Source organism: Lissotriton vulgaris, chromosome 5 (assembly GCF_964263255.1).
Source record: "Lissotriton vulgaris chromosome 5, aLisVul1.2, whole genome shotgun sequence".
In the NCBI taxonomy this organism is placed as follows: Eukaryota; Metazoa; Chordata; class Amphibia; order Caudata; family Salamandridae; genus Lissotriton; species Lissotriton vulgaris.
Window position 1 is genome coordinate 753,923,551 of NC_141693.1, and position 21,947 is coordinate 753,945,497.

The following is a 21,947-nucleotide window of genomic DNA, read 5'->3' on the forward strand; positions in this document are numbered from 1 at the left end:
TATATTTTTTACCACAATATTTTTGAGTGGATATTTTTGTACTTACCTCTTAAGGTATGGGAGTCGATATTTTTGCAGTTGATATTTTTTACTCGATATTTAGAACATCGATGTTTGTGACATCGATAATACATCAGTGAATCGTGGGGTTGAAAGGACTACTGATAGCCCTCTCTACATAAGCAAGACAGACTCAGTTCGAAATAAATATATTTAAAAAACAGGCACTTTTGGGTCCTCTTGGTATGATGGCTCTTGGTTAATAGGCAACCAAAGGTTAGAAACTGTACCCAAGCACACATACTTGAGAGCAGTGATCAACAGAAACCTATCCCGGACCTTCAGACATAAAACAGAAGTGATGAAAAACCTGAACAGGCTCTTGAGATTTAGTAAAAAATATAAAGGTCTGTGTCATGTAACTCACTGGCGCAGTTGTAAAATTACTCCTGTTGTGCTTTATGGCACACAGATATAGCTCTTGGCCTGCATGCAAGTAATTGATTTTGAAAAAGCTCTTGACTGGCACAAACTACCAGGGCTTAAAGATCCCTTGTCAAGGAAAACTCTGTCTCTCATTTTGATTGAAAGCTTGCTTTGCAAACATTTATTGTCTATGAACCAACAAGATAATCCCTCTTGACTGGTAAAGAAAAAGCTTCCAATAAAAAGGCTTGGCATACAGTGCCACAGTAGTTTCTAATATTGATCATGTGATTGTCATCTCGCCAAAAATTCAAGCTGGTGCACAAACGATCTCATGAGAGAGCTCGTAGCCAAGCTTCAAAAGTAACACAAATGTACACAATTCGTTGAGCAAGGCAGGTCTTGGTGCCAAGGTATGTGTTGCCTCATCTCGGAAATGGCCACCTCTAGTGACCAGAGACACCGTTAGCAGAAGAAAATGGGCAGTATGTGTTATCAAAGAAAAGCATTACGCTTTTTTTATTTCAAACTCCAAAAGAGGCGATTTGACTTGAGTTAAAAAATTGCCTCATCCGCAACTCGTACAACTGCCAATTCAGTCCAAGCAATGGCTAGATATTCGTGCTGAGAATGGATTCTGGCTGGTAGGTTACTGCTGCAGTCAAAGATTGAAATTCAGTTCACAATAAGGTGTCATCAAACAGATCTGGAGTTTAAAACCAGTAAACCATCATACAAGAATTATTTTTCCCTTCTGAAAGAGTCATCACACTAGCTCAGAAGTTCAATCAACTCCAGTACCCACTTACCTTGAACTTGTCACATCGTCGATTCGGCGAGCGCAAGGTTAGTGTTTTTTTTTAACGTAATTTTACCTACCCTGTAGTCTGTCAACTTTACACCACCCCACCCCGCCCCGTCCCACCGCACCGATCCTACCTGTGCCGGCCGCCACTGAAATCTATGTGCGGAGATCTGCACTGGTGCAAAGAACTCCACCAGTGGTGTAACAAAACTAGACGGTCCGCCCTGAAAAGTACATGGAGAGAGCCCCTCATGCTCCGGACCCAGTCAGGACCTCTCAGGCCGGGGTCCCAGTGCCCATGCACAGTACAGGAGGAGCCCTTTGGAGCTCGTGGGCCCACCCCCCCCCCCCCCCTGCACCGCACAGGCTGTGGGGGCTAATTTTACGCTACTGAACTCTGCATGTAAAAGATAGGGCTGGCGTAGGCAGAGGTCTCCGTACAGATTTTAGAGAATAGCTCTGTGAGTATGTATAAGCAGTACTGTTGAGTACTAATATGCATTCTCAAAAATGCTTTAAGGAATAGGCCCCTTATGTTCTTATATAAAGGTAGGTGGGTAGGAAAATAATCACCTCCATTGATTGTTTTTATGCAGGCAGGTGTCCCTTCCTGCACAAAAACAATCACCAATAAACTGCAGACACTCTTGCACCATGGAGCAAGGGTGCCTGTGTTGGCACATGTCAGCCATTTGTGCTCAAGCGCAGGGGGAAAGGACAGGAGAGCTCTGTATCTCATAGATATGGCACATTCCTGCCGTTTTTTTTGATGCAGAACAACACAGCAGGAAGGCTTGCGGCACGGTCCTACGCCTCAAGATTCTAAATGAGGCCCTGAACATGCACAAGGAAGCAGGCATGTTAAATGTTTTTGCAGAACTTAGGTAAACAAACTAAAGCAGGGCCCCTCCTAGGATGAGGACGTGTTTCAAAGTTTAAACAGAGTCTGCAGGAAAAAAAGAGAAAGTTTGTCATATTCAGCATATAGCGTCATATAGTGGCACTACCCATGTTAATTGGTTTGCCATCAATAAATAGGGCAGTTTTGCTTTATAATCCAGAAAGAAATGTTGTTATACAAGCTCATTGGCTTCAAAAGGTTTGGGGCTTGCAGCATAATGACTTCACTCGCCCCGCATTTGACAGGCCTGAGAAGAAGATGGGGAAACGAGGACTCAGGACTCAAGGGGGAATGGCAGAATGGTGAGCTATACAGTAGGGAGAGGGAATGTTCCAGAATCGATTATAGTCAGCATATTCTAGAAACGCAGTCACAGAGACAAGCTGAGACACACATTATTTTCAGACTGCTGTTAAGTTCTTGGGGCGAACTGTGGTACTTACTGAATGTTAACAGCAGCGCATACGAGTAGGGCGGTATCTCCCCCAGCACCTGAAACAGAAGACATTATTGTTATCGCGAAAATCAGTAGTTAGGCAATCACTCTATGCATCAGTGTACCAGTGATTGCCAAATCAAATCCTGAATGCACTAGCATCGGCCATCACAAGCAGCATGATTCAAATAAATACATTTTCATTTATCAAAATATAAAAAAAAAATCACTAAGCATTCAAAGGAATTCATTGTGAACAAACTAGGTCTGGCAGCGGGCCTCGTGTATGTAGCATAGACATGGGAGTCAGATCGAGCCTACTCTAGTGCAAAGACATTAACTGGAGTAACTATGCTGATAGGATAAAATAAAATATTAGGTAATGCTTAAAGGAATTCGATGATATATGGGACCCACTGGGTTCCATATTTAAACCGAGTGGTCCCCAAGCTTGGGGTAACAGTGCACTCCAACCTATCGTTATTTTGCTCACCATTGCCTAGATGCATCAAAGAAAATTGCACTCGCGAACGGTGCGAATCGCAAAATTCGGCCGTTTGCGAATGCAATTCATGCTGTTGGAATGCATCATTGATTTTCTGTTTTCGCATTTTTTGGAATCACAATATCAATTGTGATTTCTTAAAAAAAACGCAAAAATTGCGATTCTGTGGGAAATTGCGAAAAAATGCAATGCATCAAAAATCGCAATTTGCGATTTTTTAAAAAAATCGCAATTTGGAATTCTTAAAATTAGAAGAAGTTCAACCTGGTGCTAATTTAACTAACTAGTTCAACTGCAGCTGTCAATCGTCTGTGCTGCATATAAGGACCTCATAGACCTTGACACAGCCTTTCAAGATGGCTGCACTTTTCTTTTTGGCTCGCAGGCAGAGGCTGAGAGTAGCTGCAGGATGGAGGAGAAGGCTCATACAGGAGAGAATCTTTAGAGTGCGCATAACCTTACTGGACCAGACTGAAGCAGAGATATTTACTAAGTATAGGCTGAATGGCACTTTAATATTAGATTTAATCCATGAATTGGACCCAATTCTGCAGAGGCAAACACGCAGGACACAAGCCATACCAACCCATGTGCAGGTATTGTGTTCATTGCACCTCCTTGCATCTGGTTCATTTCAGGGGGTAATAGCCATTGCTGGTGGTGTGTCCCAGAGTTCACTCTCCATATTTTTTAATGGCTTTCTAAATGCCATGTTACAAAGAATAAGGTTTCATATTAACACCTTGACTGCTGCAGTAATTCCCCCTCTGTGCTGCAGATCCTTGAATCCTATTATTCATGACGAGCTCAGCTCGTCATCAGCACAGCTCAACTGTGCCTCATGACGAGCTGAGCTCGTCATGAGCATCGAAGGGGTTAAATTCCCTAGCACACAACAGGATTTAATGAAGACCAAACTGGATTTCTACAATATGGCTCAGTTTCCGCATGTCATTGGCTGTGTAGATGGCACACATGTTCCCATTTGCCCTCCCTCAGAAAATGAATATATTTTTTGCAACAGAAAATGCTTCCATTCACTTAATATTCAAGCTGTCTGTAATTTAAAAACCTTTATTACAGACCTAGTTGCTAGTTACCCAGGAAGTGCCCATGACTCCTTCATTTTTAGACATAGTGCCATTCATGCTAGACTGCTTGCTGGTGAATTTGGAGATGGATATCTGCTAGGTAATTGTTTCATTCCACTGAACAAACTTTCAATTTATCTTCACACATTTTTTCTTACCTTAAATTTACATTGCTTTCTATTGCAGGAGATAGTGCCTATGCAGTAAGGTCTTACATCTTAACTCCATAACTAAATCCAAGTACAAGGAAAGAGCAGCACTACAACCAGGCTCACATATCAACCAGGAATTTGATAGAGCGGACCTTTGGAGTGATGAAATCACGCTTCAGAATACTTCATAAAACTGGTGGAGCATTGCTGTACCAACCAGACATTTGCTGTAAAATAGTAGCAGCATGTGCAATGCTACATAATCTAGCAACTGAGAGAGGCATAGAACTTGATGAGGATGATGTTTTACCTCCAAATGTCAATCAGCCTCCACAACCAAGAGCACATGGACCAGAGGCAGCAGAGGGGAGAAGGAGAAGGGCAGACATCACACAGCATTACTTCTAAATGAGGTAAGAAAAACTCTGAAAATGTATTGTTGTTGCAAGCAATGTTAAATTTAATTCAAAATGAAACTGAAAAGCATTTTCTTCTTGGACTTTCACTGTATCCCAAACTTAATTGTGGTCTTTAAATCAGACATGTACAAATGATAAGCATTGGACCTTAATCAACTTTGACCTCATGAATAACACTCAAGAGGCATCACAATGTCATTTCTTATGCCCATGCACTCCTAATGCCTTCCCTGTAGTTTTCCCAGTGTGCATGGTGATATTACTGGCATCATTCTGCTTTCTATTACTTCGCCGTGTGCCACTCAAGCAATGCTCAGATGTGCCACTCACAGCACTGCCGGTACCACTCTCCCCCATTGGTATTTGCTTTTCTGGGGATGCCTTAGACTGTGAAATTCCTGATGGCTCAAAGGTAGACCCCACTCCCTTTTGAATATGTTTAAAAGTTTTGATCAGGAGTACCTGGGTTGAAAGGGTCTGCTTGCAGAGGGTACGTGTACAATTTGAAAGGCAAGTCATTTCCCTGTTATGGGCCTGCATGTTGGTCAGTAGTCGAACCTGCCTTTTTCCACTTATATTTTGATGTTTTTGCATCATTGTGCACATGGTCTCCAAAGAATTAGCAATATGGTCAAGCTTCAATGCAGATGTTTCATGGCCTGTTACATTGATCATTTTATTCATACTGGTAGCTAATGTACCCATTTGTTTGCTGATATGTCCCAGTTTTCCTTTAATAATTCTAATGTCTTTGCCTTGCAGGCGCTGTACCTTTAGTATTTTGTCCTCAACAAGATGGGACCCTCTCCAACCTGACCACTTTCTCTCACAGTACCTCGACGCAAAGTAAACTGCTGAAGTCTCCTTCGCCTACTCATCCTTGGATTTGTGACTGTAGGAGTGCTTTGAGGTTGCCTTTCTGGAACATTGACATTCTGCTCAGTTTCAGAATCTGTCTGGAGCAGTTGTCGCACTCTCTGTCTTTCACATGGTTGTGAATTGGCTGCTGAAGTACTGGGAGCATTTTCCAACTGTTTTTCTTGAACTTCTTGGTTGTGGAAATCCCTTAAATCCTGCTCAATTAGGTCTTGCAGTGCCTCTATGATTTAAAAAAATGCAAACATGTTAATTTAAGTTTGCACTTCCCTTTCAGTATGTAATAAAATCTAAAAATGTTGTCAGTGAAATGAATCTAGTCTCATTCATGATATTTGTTTCCAACAATGATTTTAATAAAAGAAAATGTATTCTTTGTGTGCATGATGGATTTCTAAAAACTACAACTCCCATAATGCACTGCTTTCAGTTAACTAACATTACTTGGCCGTTGCTGGTGACACACACAGATCATTTCATACACAACATATTTACAATTTTGATAATACATCAGCAGTCATAAATTTATGGTCTCCATTCAGACATTGAAAAGCACATACAATTCACTTACCTTCAGAAGGAGTTGGAATCTCTGATGTATCAATGTTTGTTACTCCAATTACAGCCTCAGTCAACAGTGTGGCTTCCACCATGTCTTCCAGGGGAGTGTTGGGTCTATCCCTGGGTGTTCCACCTCCAGTAAGCTTTGCTGATTTCATTCTCTTTGCAAGCTTCTCTTTTGCACGGCTGCCCAGGTCATACCATCTTTTTTGTAGATTGTTTATATCGCGATGTGCCACTCCTACTGCATTAACCTTTGCTTGTATGGCAATCCATAGGTTCCTTTTAACAGCCTCAGGGACCTTAAGAGACAGCTTACCAAAAAGCTGCTCCTGTCTTGCAGTCACCTCCTCACTGAGGATTTCCAACTCTTGATCTGAAAACTTAATTTTCCTTTTCCTGGCTGGCCCCTCTTCAACTGGATTCTCATTTTCCATTTTTGAAACAAATGTGAGGCACAGACTGCAGCAGCAACCTCCAGGGAAAGCTCACACAGCAAACTGCCAAACCACACCTTCAAACAAGGGAGCAGCTGCGCCTGATTGCTGTACTGGCTTTCAGGCAGTTGACTTAATGAGATTCATCATGTGTGTAAATTCGCATTTTGCGATATCGCAAATTGCGAATTCGCAATTAGGAATTCGCAAATTTAATGCGATTCAGTAAAAATTGCGATTTTTACCGAATCGCATTATATTCGCGAAAATAATGATGCATTGCCATTTGCGATTCCTTATTTGCGATTCCTTATTTTTCGCAAATAAGGAATCGCTAATTAAAAAGTTGATGCCTCTACCCACATGTCACCTCAGATTGGAATCAGCCATAGGCATGAGGAGCAGGGTCAAGACCGATTTGTGTCGCCTATCAACCACCTGACCTTCATTTTTTTAAAGAGATTATCTGCTCCTGATCATGCATCAAGCATTTTACCGATCGTTTGCGACCGGTAAAATGCTATTTGCAATGCATCAAGCCCAAAGGCTTTCACAAAACAATTAACAGCAGATTTTTGCGATTACCTGTTTTGCAAATGCAGTTAGGAATTGCAAATTGCGATTTCCTAATTGCAATGCGTTATGCATTTGCAAATTGCGTTTTCGCAAATTGGAAACGCAAATTAGCATCAACTTAAAGTTGATGGTAAGTTACGATTCCTTTGAAAAAATGCACAAACATGCACTTTTCAAAGTGCAATGTGGTGCATACACATGCCCTTAGGGCATGTGTGTGCACCACATGTGCATACATACCTTTGTTGGGGGTGCATCGGGGGCATTTTGGCCCCCTTGCACCCTTAAGATTGCATACTTAATTTACGATTACCAATTTGGTAATCGCAAATTGCGAATGCTGTCCCATTCTTGCCAATGGGCCTCTTAGCATATAGGAATGAATGGGAAGGCATTCCTTAATTGCGATTCGCAATTAAGGAATGTGTAGGAATCGCTAATATTTTAGTGAAATCAACATGAATCAGTAATAGTGATTCCTTTATAGCGATCCCTTAAGAATCGCTATTAAGGAAATGCATGTGACCCTTAGCCTCCAAAACTTAGGTAATATTTATGAGCCCATTTGCATCGTCCTTGTACCACTCATCGTGGTGCAAGAGCGACACACATCAAAAATGAGATTTATAAAGCCATGAATGGCCAACTTGTGCGGCCCTGCGTGGCTTCATAAATTTCAAGTACTGTAGCGGAAATCACTGCGTTGCATTACTCTACGCCAGGGAGGTGTTTCCATGGGTGTTGCGTGGGTCTTTCCATGCAACATCCATGGATTTTGAAGCAATCATAGATTTATAAGAATTGGTAAGGCTGGGTATGCATCAAAAAGATACACCTCCCAAGGAGAGGCGCAACAAGGAGAAATATCTTCATTTTTCCTCGTGTTTTCCTCTTTCTATGTGTGCTGATTCTGCAGCCCACATAGAAGGAGAAGAAAGCCACTTAGCATAGTATTGTGCTGGCAGGTGCACCTTTGCGCACCAAAAAAATCCTGCATACAAAGCAGGTACCCTTGCCTCATAGTACAAAGTAGCCTGCATAGGCACTAAGCAGCCCGTTGTGCACCAGCCCTGGGGAAAGGACATGAATGCACTGTATGGCTTTAAACAAGGTGCATTCCTGCCCCTTCCCAGCGATGCAGTGCAGCGCAGCAAAGTAACATGCCACACTGCGCCACTTTTTCATACAAATGGTCTTTAGAAACTACTTCCACCTGCAATGCTGAATCGCAATTTTCCCCCGCTGTAAAGATGTAAGGCGGATATGATTGCTTCAAATAAATTCTCGATGAATCAAGTATCAGGGGATCATATTTTGATCTTCTCAGGCTCATGAAAGATAACTACATCTCTAGTTCATATCGAGTTTTCAGCAATATATAGGATTTATGGGGCACCTACCAGATTATTCAAATCGAGCTTCTGCAATTGTAGAGAGTGGTGGGTCTGGCGATACGCAACATAGGATGACCAATATAAATATGCGCTTCCCTGTGGAAGAACATTAGCTCATACATAGAAATAAATACTACACATTCAAATGAACATTGATTAGTTACCCATTGCAAAAGCAGAATGTCTACTTGATGTAGATTTGTCAAAGCTACTCCTGGCTTAACATTAGGCATCAAACCCTCCTTCCTGATGGGAAAGCTGCAGCCCATTTTTAATGATCATGGCTTTGTTATATTCACAGTGCAGATAACACTATAGGGACTAGACATCTAACTTTTCCGCTTGTTATGGTTGATGTTATCTGAAGGAGATCATTAGCTAACTCTGAGTTCACAAAGCCTAGTGGTTAGTCGTTGACTGCCACTGGTGGTGTTTGGTTTTCACTTCAATAGCGAACAAATGGTATTAGGTAACCTTTGTGTTTGTGATATGTAAACATGCCTTTAATCATCAGATGTATTGTTGAATCTTTCATAATAATCGATCGACTTTTTTTTTTACCGAGGTGAGTGGATAAGCTCATCTGGAGTCGATCGTGAGTAGATGTTTGTGCATTTCTTGTATAAGCACATTGCATCCTTAGTTATAAGTCCTACTCACATATCTTGACAGGTGATAAATAACTTGACTATGGCACAATATATGTATATGTATATTTTATTCTGACAAATCAATAAAGCAATTAAATAACCCTCAAGAAATACAGTTGCAAGCATGGGCATACACCTAATACACCTTTAATACTGTTCACATTCACTGACTGATCACCAAACTGTGCTATTATCATAGCAATTCACACCTTCTAAACTACTGCTCACAATCACTACCAGTGTGTGAGCTCTAGGAAAATTGCAGCAAAAGCACAATATAAATAATGCAACCCAAGGGTGTAAAATCGAGATTTCCATGCAGTAAAACAAGTGTGTCAGTATTCATCGTGAAGAGTTATAGTGCTGGAGATTCCTGCTTTGTTTTCTGTTAAAATGTAAATGTTTACCTGAACTTTGGAATTCTGGCATTTTATGCTCAACGGTGCGAGCAACAATAGAAACAAGCATTTGCAATTCAATCGGTCTCGCCTTTGGGACCTTATATGTATTTAGCTAAGCAGCACATTAACCTGGGTGATGAAACATCTGCTATTCACATGATGGAAAGTAAGCACCAAACTGCGTGACACACCAGGTGTGGGAACACATGGAGAGAAATATTGCCTTTCAGCGCGAAATGGTATAGTGCAAAGCTCTGTTTTTAATATAAAATCAGGCACTTCGATGGTCATATCACTGAAAATACAAGGTTTGAAAAAAATATTATTGTCTACGGGTGCTTGCGCAATACAACTACTATGCACTAGAATTTAGAGAATGCTAAAGTGATTCTGGTATTTTACTGACCTCTGCTGCTTTTTTTCTCTCAAGAAAATTAAATAGAGGCAGTTGCCGAATTTAAAAAAAAAGAAAGTCCCTCAGCAGAAAGCAATTCTGGTATTTTACTGACCTCTATTGGTCGTTTTTTACTAAGACAGTTGAATAGAGGCAGTTGAACAGAAAAAAAGTCCCTAAACGGAAGCAGACAAGTCCTAGGATTGATCTCAAGAGCCCACAAAGTACATACACATATAAGTATATACTAATATATAAGTATATACTAAAGTATATACGAGAATGCTCGACCTAAAAAGGTTCCACAGAGTCAAATCTCTGTATTCAAGATCCCTGTCAGGGAGATCTGACTCTCAGGTGGACTGTGATGTGAATACAGGCACAAAGGGCACACTCAAGGACACCTTGAGATCTCTTAAAGTTTCTGGTTCTAAAAGGTGAGTTCAGTGCTGTGTCTCTGGTTAGTGCGACATGTTCAAGAGACAATCCTCTCCCATCTAAACCACTTGTGAAAGACATGCAACACGGCTAACTCAATGTCATGAATGCTGGTGGTTAGGGAAATGGAAAGTTGGTGAAGTCCCACAAAGGTGATTAAACACATTTAATAACTCAAATTAAATGTGCTTATTCACCTCTGTGGGACCCCACCCACTTTCCATTTCCTGGACCAACCAGCCTCCATGCAATTGAGTTGGCCTGGTTGAAGGTCTTTCATCTGTAGGTTAAGTGGGAGAATATTGTTTACTTGTCTAAAATGAGTTGCCTATCAACCCCGACCTTCATTCTGTATTTAAGAGAATTTCTGCATTGGCCATTAAGCCTCAAAAACCTATAAACTACACTCCCTGTAAAGTGAACTTCAAGTATCAGCTGTTGGATCTAATTTGAATTTTATGAAAGCCTCACAACAATTCCCGAACAATTCACAAAATCAGACTTGAAATCAAGAAGGAAACGCTACCTGATTCTACCTGCCTTATTACGAGTATTTTAAAAAAGAGGTACCCACGTACTCTTGAAAGATTTCAGTCAATTACTGGGCAGTATCTACTAATAAAGCTATAAACGACGGACCCTCTGCCTTCTCAGATGATATAGCAACAGCATGTTGTAATAAGAGGCTTATGACAATTAGTCCAAATATTCTCACACACGTTTTCAATATTTTTCCTAATTGAAGATGAGTAGCTGCCATTTGGAAACCAATTATAGTCAAGTCCCCGGTCATTAGGGCTGTATTCAATCCTGAAACACCAGGTAATCATTGCCCCATCTCCCTGCCTTGCTTCCTTGGCAAGACCCTGGAAAATGCTCTTTAGACAGTTATCAGAATTTCTGGAAACAAATAACATCTTGAATCCTCTTCAAGCCAATGTTCACCTTCCCTGGAGCTCTGAATGTATGGTAATTTCTGTATGGATGACCTCCACTCAGCTGTAGATAAAGGTGGAGTAGATGCTCTAGTATTAGTTGATTTGCCTGTAGCCTATTGGCACTTTTGATCTTAACATCTTGGAGTCAAGGCTGACTGCTGATAAAGCTAGATTTCATCAATATTAAGCATGGCTCTGCTTTGTGTTTCTGACAGACTGCATTTAAAATGGCACACAGATTTTGGTGCAAATGAAAACACATGGCACATGAAATATGAAATGAGGCCTAGTCAAATACTTTTTAAAAGGGGCACTTGTGGTGCATTCAAAGGGAAAGACATGCAATGAGGCTTGGTCAAAATGCTTTCAGTCTGAAATGCTTGTACTGAATTAACATGTGTAGTTGCAGTGTAGAGAAACTTGTGATTGCAGTTTCCTTTTTAGTTTTAAAGATTATCATCAAATGTGTTCTCTCCTCCCAGCTCCTTTTTCTTGTAATTTACACTCCCTGTTCCTGTTTCAAGAGACTTTGGCTTTGTTGCATATTTAGACAATGCATATTCAGTTCATAACACATCTTCCTATAAGGTGTATTAATTAATCAACCATGCACCAACACTACATGTGGGGCAAACACATTTTGCATAAAAAGCTATTTAAAACATTAGAGCATGTTGCTATGAGTATGTATTAATTGTTTGCACTTTGAAAAATGTGCACTTGTGCATGTTTATGCTATGTTGTACATTGCTCATTTTTGCATGATGTGCACACCATAATAGAAAAGCTGCTTTAAACTAATAGCTTTTGCTAGGTAATAACCAATACAGGGTACTAGTAAGGGGGAGGTAAACATAATGGGTTTTATTTTATAAATGTATACTCTTTTGTGTTTGTTTTGTTTTTGGGCACACCATAAAATGGCTGCATGGGAATCCAGCATGGCAGAGAATTTTGCTGAAGGAGAGACACATGCACAGACGATTATGCCAGCTGCCTCAAGTAAAGACACATGGGTCAAGGCCACGCTGGACTGTACACTCCTGTCATCGTGCCAATGTCCAAGTATTTGTGGGAAAGTGTCATCCCTGTGTGCTATGTGAAAGAGAGACAGGAAATTGAGTGATACATTTTGTTGCAAGAAATGTTCTTACTGATACATGTTATGTATTTTGTTCTTAGCATTAAGCCCCTATTGTCAGAAGTGGCATTGGTTGGATTTGCAATAAGAACAGGATGGTGAGACCCTCATGTCATCTATGTTAACCAATCACAGAGCAAGTTTTTACTGAAACTGCAACATTATTAGTATAGTCAGCCATACGGGGGCATGTCAGCATTAAGCCTTAGTCTTAGAGGGAGGAGAGGAGAAGAAGAAGATGAGACCAGACATCATAAGGGTTAGGTATGTGAACGTCGCGGGTGCAGCCTGGGAGGAGATTACGTCCGAGGAGAGATAGAGGGAGGAGGTGGCAGAGTGGCATAGGCTTATCTTGTACATCACATTCCTCTGTGGTCTTGTGAAGGGAGGACAGCCTCTCTCAGAGGAACAGACCAAGGCAGAGAGTGCAGCTGATGGAACAGGTTTAGATTTAGATGCTAAAACTCTAAGTTTATGCGTTGACTAACTAACTAGTTTTGAAAAGATGTATTTATCTTATGCATTTATTTCTCTTTATGGGAGATTTTTGTGAGTTAATAATTATTGATTAGCCTTGCATAACTCACTCTTGAATTATACTTTCCTGAACTCTTTAAAGAATTCTGACTGACATTGGATGCCCCATTCCCTTCCTCTATGGAATGCTGTGTATCCCGTCTTTAATATGTTCAGTATTAATTCTATTTTTCCTATTTTCAATTCTGTAACCTGATTGATATTTGACTAATGAATAAAGGGTCAGAGAACCTTAACTTTAACTTGAAAATAAAACCCTTTAAAATACTCACACCTCTATTTATTGGCTTAAATATTAATTGTATTTTGATCTTTCATGTTTATGTAAAGTCTCCTGAAGGTGATATACGGTGGCAAAGGTCCATTCACTTATACGCCGGTAAAATAGAGGTAAATGAGGTTTTGTATTGAGAAATTACAGTGAAATTACCACTGCATACGTTTCTGGTAGCAGAGGTAAGGTTAACACCATCATCAAAAGGAGCATTGTTTAGTTTAAAAGCTTAAATAGCACTAGAAAATAATTGCACAAGTTAGATAAATGTCCAAGTCCTGATTCCTGACTCCAGTGCTCAGAACCTGAAGACTGGCAAAGCAGTACTGGAAGGTGATGTAAGAAGGCGATTGCTGGAGTGGTGTGAGTATAAATAGGTTTGTGAAATGTTGTTAATGTGCTAGAAGGTATGTTTTATTGTTTTTTGAAGTGTTGAAAATAGTAAGGGTTTTGACTGCTGGTGAAATTGTACTCATTTTGAGTTGATGGTTTTATTGATTATATTGGTAATTTCATAGGACCGAATATTTGATTATTGATTATGTGTTCTTAACATGAAAAGTTTTTGTTTGTTTTATGTTGTCTGGAAATCCTGGGAAGGAATAGCGGGTGGTAAATGAAAGCCACATTGCAGTGAGGTTACTCTGTTGGAATAACATTGAGAAGCTAGGGAGGACTGGCAGTGTTTAATTAGGGACTATTTTCTGTGTAAAAGTGAGAGTGATTGATAGCAAAGAGTTTGCTGGTAAAACTTTGGTGTTATATCACCTAGAAACGGTAACACTGAAGGAGTAGCAGATTCTTCTGAGCTTGAGTGAAGGGTAAGTGGAAGGGATTTACTCGCAGTATTTGAAGAGTAAACAGAAGTTCTTACTTTGTGAAGAGTAACCGGATTGAGTAACTCACAGTGAAAAGAAATCTATCCTTTGTTTAGTGGAACAGACAGAGTAGCGAATGTTTTTACGTTGTTAGGAAAACTCAGAAAAGTATTGCAGTAAGATTTTGTTTGAGAGGGTCAGTAGTAGGAGTTAAACTGACTGAAATTGAGACTGGCAGCATTGGAGAAAAGAAATTGCATTGAATTATTGAAGAAATGAAATTGTTTGAACCTTTAAATAAACTGTTGGGAGGTAACGTGAAAAATTAGTTTTTAAATGGTGATGCTCTTGAGGGAACACCTGTGCATTTTATGTCTACCAATTTGGGACAAAATTCCAATGGTGCAAGATTACTGAGTGCTATGTGAAATAAAGACACCATTTAGAGCTGCACAATTTCAGGCTTTAAGCATGTGGGAAAAGGCAGCAAGAGACAAAGCAATTGAGGATATAAAGGTAAAGCACCAGATACAAGAGAAGGGAATTAATGATGACAACAAGCTTCAAATAAATAATGATTCAGGGGATGAAATAATTGATGCATTGTTAACTAAGTATCTGCCAAAGAGAATAGGGCCCCCCTGAAAAAGCAAATATAGTGCAGAAGGGCAGGGGAATCAAGTACAGTTCAATACAGAAAAGCAATCTGCCCCATTGGTTTAGAAATAGGGCTCAGGTAGAGTCCCAAGATTTAAATCATCAGTAGTAAGCTCACTTAGACCAGTAATGAATCATAACAACCAAGACAATAGAGTTATGAACAATTATTCAGTATTTATTCAATGTTTCTGATGATATAAATATATATTTTTAAGTTATGACAAACATAAATACATATAAATAATATAAGAACAATGCATTCAATCTAAATCCCACACCCCCTTCACATAATCTAATCCAAATCACACCTACTCATACACTCTTCATACATCCAATACATAACACACTACAGCTGCCAGTTGTTTATGATGTATCAGGTCCTGCATGGTCTCACAAAGGAATTGAGATTAGAAGGTACAATCGTAGGACAAACTTGAGGCGCCAACGTGCGTTTCGGTGCTCGGCGAGGTCAAAGGCCACACCTTCATCAGGTCAACCAATAAAGGGGGGGAACAACAACAGGAATCTGAATAGTTAAAATTTCATAATTTATCTATTTGATCAACTTTGCAATTAAATTATCAAAATCAATCTCATAATGGATACAACAAACAAATTCCTCATCAGGTAGGTCTGGTCTACGGCAGTGAGCCTAGTACTGAGAGATCACACAATTTCTCAAAATTTAAATTCAAGAAAAAAATGGAGGAACCGGGGCACTGACACCAAGCTAATAGAGCAAAATATAATAGGACAGGGAGACAATACCACATCAATGATATACAACATCACAGCATCAACCCAAAGAAATGTGTAACAGAAAAATCAGAGACCCAACCCTAAAAATTCTACAGAAAACAACGTTTCAGTTAAGGTTCATTATCAATTTGAGAGAATCAAAAGAACTAAACAGTATAAAGTACAGACAAGGGTGACAAAACATAAAAATAAAAATGAAAATAGAAATACCCACCTAAACCTTTCAATCAGTCACTTAGGATGAGGGGCACGGCACTGAGTTATAGACAATAGTGGAGTTCCTAGGAATAATAGGGTAGCACCCCAGGCACAGGTAAAGAGCGCGTCAGTCAAACAGGGGCCAGTAGGCGGGCCTAAAGGGGAAGAACAGATAGAAAGGGCTCCAACTCTAGTCAAATAGGTCTAATCATGGAGGACCTCTACAGATTGTATCCCCAGCGGGGTTCATATTCAGCCTATTAAGGAATACTTACACAAAATGGTAAGCGGAAAGGGATACACTTCTCAGCGGTAGTTACGCCAGACGTGGTAAAAAGAATTTTCACTGTCGTGCAGATGCTATTCAAATTTCCCGACTATTTTCAAACGAAACTAAAGGTTCAAGCTCTGTGAAAAATAAGAATTACATGAAAATACTATAAAAGAATATATTCTAAACCCAATCTAAAGTTCTGCATCATCTTAACGAAAATATAGTTACAGGGTCCATGGGGGAAGCGGAGACCGTAAGGAAATTACAGCCATCAGCAGGTTAAATGAAACACTGACAACGGGGCTGGATCTACCTCTATCGCTCCAGGCCTAACTGGTGGCTCGACCCCCCCCTAGTACATGAACCAACCGACTCTATAGTTACGGCTAGCTCTTTAAAAACTCTGTAGTGAAAAAACTGTTAAAACGAAATAGGAGCTTTGGAATCTCATTACCTTAATGATGTGATCAACAGCGGGTCTACGATTCCAACTGCTTACACCAATCCAGATATGGCGTCCATTAGGAATTGTCGGGATAGATAAGGGAGACGCGAGCCATTAAAAGTTGGATAAAGGCACGTACTATGGAAAAGACAGAGAATGAGTAAAATGGTTCCATTTCTCAATGCAAGCGGGCTTCTAGTGGGTGAACTAATGAGACCGGGCAACAAAATTAAAAACAGCGGTATCGTAGCCCAGAGCAAACTACATAAGGGTGAGAATGTTACAAGAGTATACAATTTCACCAGGGAGAAAATTTTAAACCAGAAAAAATCCAAATAAGGAGGGGAACAAAGACTCCAGGAGTGCGTTTCAGAGAAACGGGAATATAAAATCCTCCATTGTCATACCTGCTTCAAAAGCGGCGTCAGCATCAGGGTGCAACAGAGTATAGGAGCGCGAAAGGGCCAGGAATTGGCAACAAAGGAACCAAGGTTATTTAAAGGTCCCGCCCAGTGGTCACAGCCAATCACATGGTGGCAAGCAACAAGAGGATTTAGAAGGGTTCAAAACAAGATCCGGAACGGATCAAAACAGAACCAGAAGTGCTCTGGAAAGTATGTTGTAAACAATGGTCAATGCGACCATGGAACCTCCAAATTGGTCCATCCGTCATCAATTCGCCGGCGATATTAATATTATAATATAATATAGACGTCCCCTTCAGCGGCCACAGCCAGTCATGGAAATGCTGGCGTATTTTTTTTTTTGATACCATCAGGGAGGGGGTAGGGGGGAAAGGAGTAGCGGGTAAGGCAGGAGGGGAAAGAGGGGTGGGGGGAAAGGGTGGCGGGCGGGAGGAGAGACCAGGATGGCAGGAGGCAGGGAAGGGACGGAACAAAGCCAGGGTAACTGAACTCGAGAAGGAGTCAGGATCAATGAGAATGGCAGACCCACACAAGGTCATAGAACAAATCAGAAATTACAAGCGTAGGAGGCAGGTAACCCTCAAGTCAAGGCCGTCCGTGAATCGGTCAGAATATTTAAAATAAGGATTAGATAGAGGGCTCATAGAATGTCATTTTCCCATGGACAATGTTCATTTAAGCCCTTATTGGTGGTATTAAGGAGGAAAATCCAGAAGACTTCTCTTCCTTCTTAAGGAGGTAGTGTCCTTACCGGGGACAGTGCGTACCTTTTCAAGAATGGACCATCTAAGGTCCCTTTCATCATGTTTCTTGTTCAACCAATGTTGAACCAAAGGTGTCCCATTTTTTTGATTTCTAATGTCGGATTTATGCTAGACAATTCTAAGGCGACATTCGCGGCCCGTTTCTCCAACATACGGGAGTCAGCATGGGCACAGAATGACGTATACCACATTAGACGAGCGGCAATCGCTCATTTAGTTCAGTTGTATGGTCCAGTTGACGATCACTAGCTGGTTTCCTACCACCGCATTGGGACACGCTTGACAGGTTTCACAGCGGAGGTTGCCCGTAATAGGAGCAATCCCCACCACTGCAGTTTGGCGCATTTCCTGGGCATAGGCAAGCTGCCACATACCAGATGGTTCCTGAGGTTTTTGTTTCTTCGAAATGCGAAGATAGGCTTGGGGATCGCATTTCCATTTTCTCCGATGTTCGAAAGGTACCAAAGGGAGTTGATGGTTTGTCTCACCTTGTGGTTGATCTTAGAATGTTTGGTTATACATACCAGCCTGTCAGGCGTAACCAAGTTTCGCTCCCGAAATATCGATTCTCTGTCAAAGTATCTAGCACGTTTGAAGGAGTCCCTAATAAGTCGATGGGGGTAACCCCGCTCGGCCAGTTTGTTCTTCAAAATATCTGCCTGAAAGAGAAAATCCTTCATTTCGGAGGAGTTCCTTTGCAAGCGAAGGAACTGGCTGAATGGGATACGATCCCTCTGGCATCGGGGATGAAAACTGCCATATTGAAGGAGGGTGTTTATGGCCATCGGCTTCACATACAGGGAAGTACCTTATTTGCATGCTCGACCCAAACATCAGGAAATTTGACCCTGGTGTCACTAGAATTGGCCGTAAATCTAAGGTTAGGATCGGAAGCGTTGATCCTTAAGACAAATTCATTCAAGGATGCCTGGTCTCCTTCCCATACAAATAAAATATCATCAAGACCAGGCTCGGACATTTTCAAAAAAGGGTGCCATTTCATTGTAAATGTTAAGATCTTCAAAATTGCCCGTGTAAATGCAGGCAACACTGGGGGCACAAGATGCCCCCATGCTGACGCCTTGAACTTGATGAAAATATTCATTGTTAAATTCAAAGTAGTTCTCACTTAAAACTATTTTGTTTTATGTCAGTGTTGTATTTAACCTGCTGATGGTTGTAATTTCCCTCCGGCCTTCCCCTGGAACTTTATTTTTTTGTTAAGATGATGCAGAACTTTAGATTGGTTTTAGAATATATTCTTTTATATTATTTTCATGTAATTCCTATTTTTCACAGAACTTGAACCTTTAGTTTCGTTCGAAAATAGTCGGGAAATTTGAATAGCATCTGCACGACAGTGAAAACTCTGTTTACCACGTCTGGCTTAACTACAGCGGAGAAGTGTATCCCTTTCCGCTTACCATCCTGTGTAAGCATTCCTTAATAGGCTGAATAAAAACCCGGTTGGGGATACAATCTATAGAGGTCCTCCATGATTAGATCTGTTTGACTAGATTTGGAGCCCTTTCTATCTGTTCTTCCCCTTTAGGCCCGCCTACTGACCCCTGTCTGACTGACGTGCTCTTTACCTGTGCCTGGGGTGCTACCCTATTATTCCCAGGAGCTCCACTATTGTCTACAACTCAGTGCCGTGCCCCTCATCCTAAGTGACTGATTGAAAGGTTTAGGTGGGTACTTCTATTTTTATTTTTATTTTTTATCTTTTGTCACCCTTGTCTGTACTTTATACTGTTTAGTTCTTTTGATTCTCTGAAATTGATTATGAACCTTAACTGAAAAGTTGTTTTCTGTAGACCTTTTAGGGTTGGATTTTTCTGCTACACATTTCTTTGGGTTGATGCTGTGATGTCGTATATCATTGATGTGGTATTGTCTCCCCGTCCTATTATGTTTTGCTCTATTAGCTTGGTGTCAGTGCCTGGGTTCCTCCATTTTTTTCTTATATTTAAATTTTGTGAAATTGTGTGATCTCTCAGTACTAGGCTCACTGCCATAGACTAGACCTACCTGATGAGGAATTTGTTTGTTGTATCCATTATGAGAATGATTTTGATAATTTAATTGCAAAGTTAATAAAATAGATAAATGATGAAATTTTAACTATTGCAGATTCCTGTTGTTGTTCCCCCCCCTTATTGGTTGACCTGATGAAGGTGTGGCCTTTGACCTGAGCGAGCACCGAAACGCGCGTTGGCACCTCAAGTTTGTCCTACGATTGTACCATCTAGTCTCAATTCCTTCGTGAGACCATGCAGGACCTGATACATCATAGACAACTGGCACCTGTAGTGTGTTATGTATTGGATGTATGGAGAGTGTATGAGTAGGTGTGATTTGGAATTGATTGTGTGAAAAGGGTGTGGGATTTAGATTGAATGTATTGTTCTTATATTATGTTTATGTATTTATGTTTGTCATAACTTAAAAATATATATTTATATCATCAAAAAAATTGAATAAATACTGAATAATTGTTCATAACTCTATTGTCTTGGTTGTTATGATTTATTACTAGTCTAAGTGAGCTCACTACTGATGATTTAAATCTTGGGACTCCACCTGAGCCCTATTTCTAAACCAATGGGAAGGATTGCTTTTCTGTATTGAACTGAACTAAGTATCTGCCACCTTATGTGGTCTCCACTAAAAATACTGATAATAAGGTACCAGTAAGTACTACAGTGGTTACTGCTCAGGTTAAACAAAGAGAAACACAGATTGAGAGAACTGTGCAGACATATCAGATTGACCCACTATCTGTTGATTGAGCACTGACAGTGATATCTCCAGGTGTTACTGCTTCAAATGTGAATGATTCAGTTCAAATATTACAAACTGCAGATGCACAGGCAATGCCTAGAAAAATTATGACTGCCCCAATTAATATGGTCTCTACTCAAAAGGTTCAAAGAGCTGCAGAAGAAGTAATGATGCCAGGGTTTTTTTAAGAAACTCAGAATTCACAGATTATTGAACAGAAACTACCCCAGACAGTCCAAGCACTGAAAGGTGGGGGAAATGGTCTTTACAACATAAGCTGCCCAGGATAAAATATATATATATATAGAAATGGGATTTTTCAAACCTGCTTTTAAAGAAGCAGCAGTGATTAAAAAGACAGGTGTTCTCAGGACACCCCGCGCCGCACGGCCACCAGCTGTGTGTGTGCCACTTGCCTCGCTGCTGCCCATAGCCTCGCTGTGACTGTCTCCGTGCTCCCCGCCCCTACGCCGCATTTTGCGTGCATGTGTTTCTGCCTTCTGTATTAACCTTGTTTTGTTTTTTGTTTTGTTTTCTAACTGTTTCCTTCCTCGTGCGTCTATCACTGCCCTCTGTTTTAACCCAGAATTGCTTTAACTGTATTCTTCCTCGTGCGTGTGTTTTTTTTGCGGCATTGCTGTTCAGCCCCCTGTGCCCGCCCTGCTCCCCGCTTACCGCCGCCGTCCAACGGCCATGCCCCCTTTCTGTTCTGTGCCCTCCCCGCTCCTGCCTCCCAGCTGCTCCTCCCTCCCTCCCACTTGGCCTTATATGGCGACTGCGCGGCGCAGGTGAGTGTGACCTGTTCTCAGGACACCCCCGCGCCGCATGACCACCAGCTGTGTTTGTGCCCCTTGCCTCGCTGCTGCCCATAGCCTCACTGTGACTGTCTCCGTGCTCCCCGCCCCTACGCCGCATTTTGCGTGCATGTGTTTCTGCCTTCTGTATTAACCTTGTTTTGTTTTTTGTTTTGTTTTTTAACTGTTTCCTTCCTCGTGCTTCTATCACTGCCCTCTGTTTTAACCCAGAATTGCTTTAACTGTATTCTTCCTCGTGAGTGTGTTTTTTTCGCGGCATTGCTGTTTAGCCCCCTGTGCCCGCCCCGCTCCCTGCTTCCCGCCGCTGCCCAACGGCCACGCCCCCTTTCTGTTCTGTGCCCTCCCCGCTCCCGCCTCCCAGCTGCTCCTCCCTCCCTCCCACTTGGCCATATATGGCGACGGCGCGGCGCAGGTGAGTGTGACCTGTTCTCAGGACACCCCGCGCCGCATGGCCAACAGCTGTGTTTGTGCCCCTTGCCTCGCTGCTGCCCATAGCCTCACTGTGACTGTCTCTGTGCTCTCCGCCCCTACGCCGCATTTTGCGTGCGTGTGTTTCTGCCTTCTGTATTAACCTTGTTTTGTTTTTTGTTCTGTTTTTTTAACTGTTTCCTTCCTCGTGCGTCTATCACTGCCCTCTGTTTTAACCCAGAATT

The 21,947-nt window shown here is 41.3% G+C and overlaps 1 protein-coding gene across 2 annotated transcripts in view; it reads right to left on the reverse strand.

Moving 5' to 3' along the window:
* Positions 1-21,947, reverse strand: part of LOC147711505 (acidic phospholipase A2 CTs-A3-like) — a 129,382-nt gene that overhangs the window by 45,016 nt on the left and 62,419 nt on the right. For both annotated transcript variants that reach the window (XM_086922197.1, XM_086922196.1), the window contains one exon: positions 2,576-2,624. In XM_086922197.1, the coding sequence (XP_086778323.1) occupies positions 2,576-2,624 (49 nt within the window). The remainder of the gene's footprint in view (positions 1-2,575; positions 2,625-21,947) is intronic.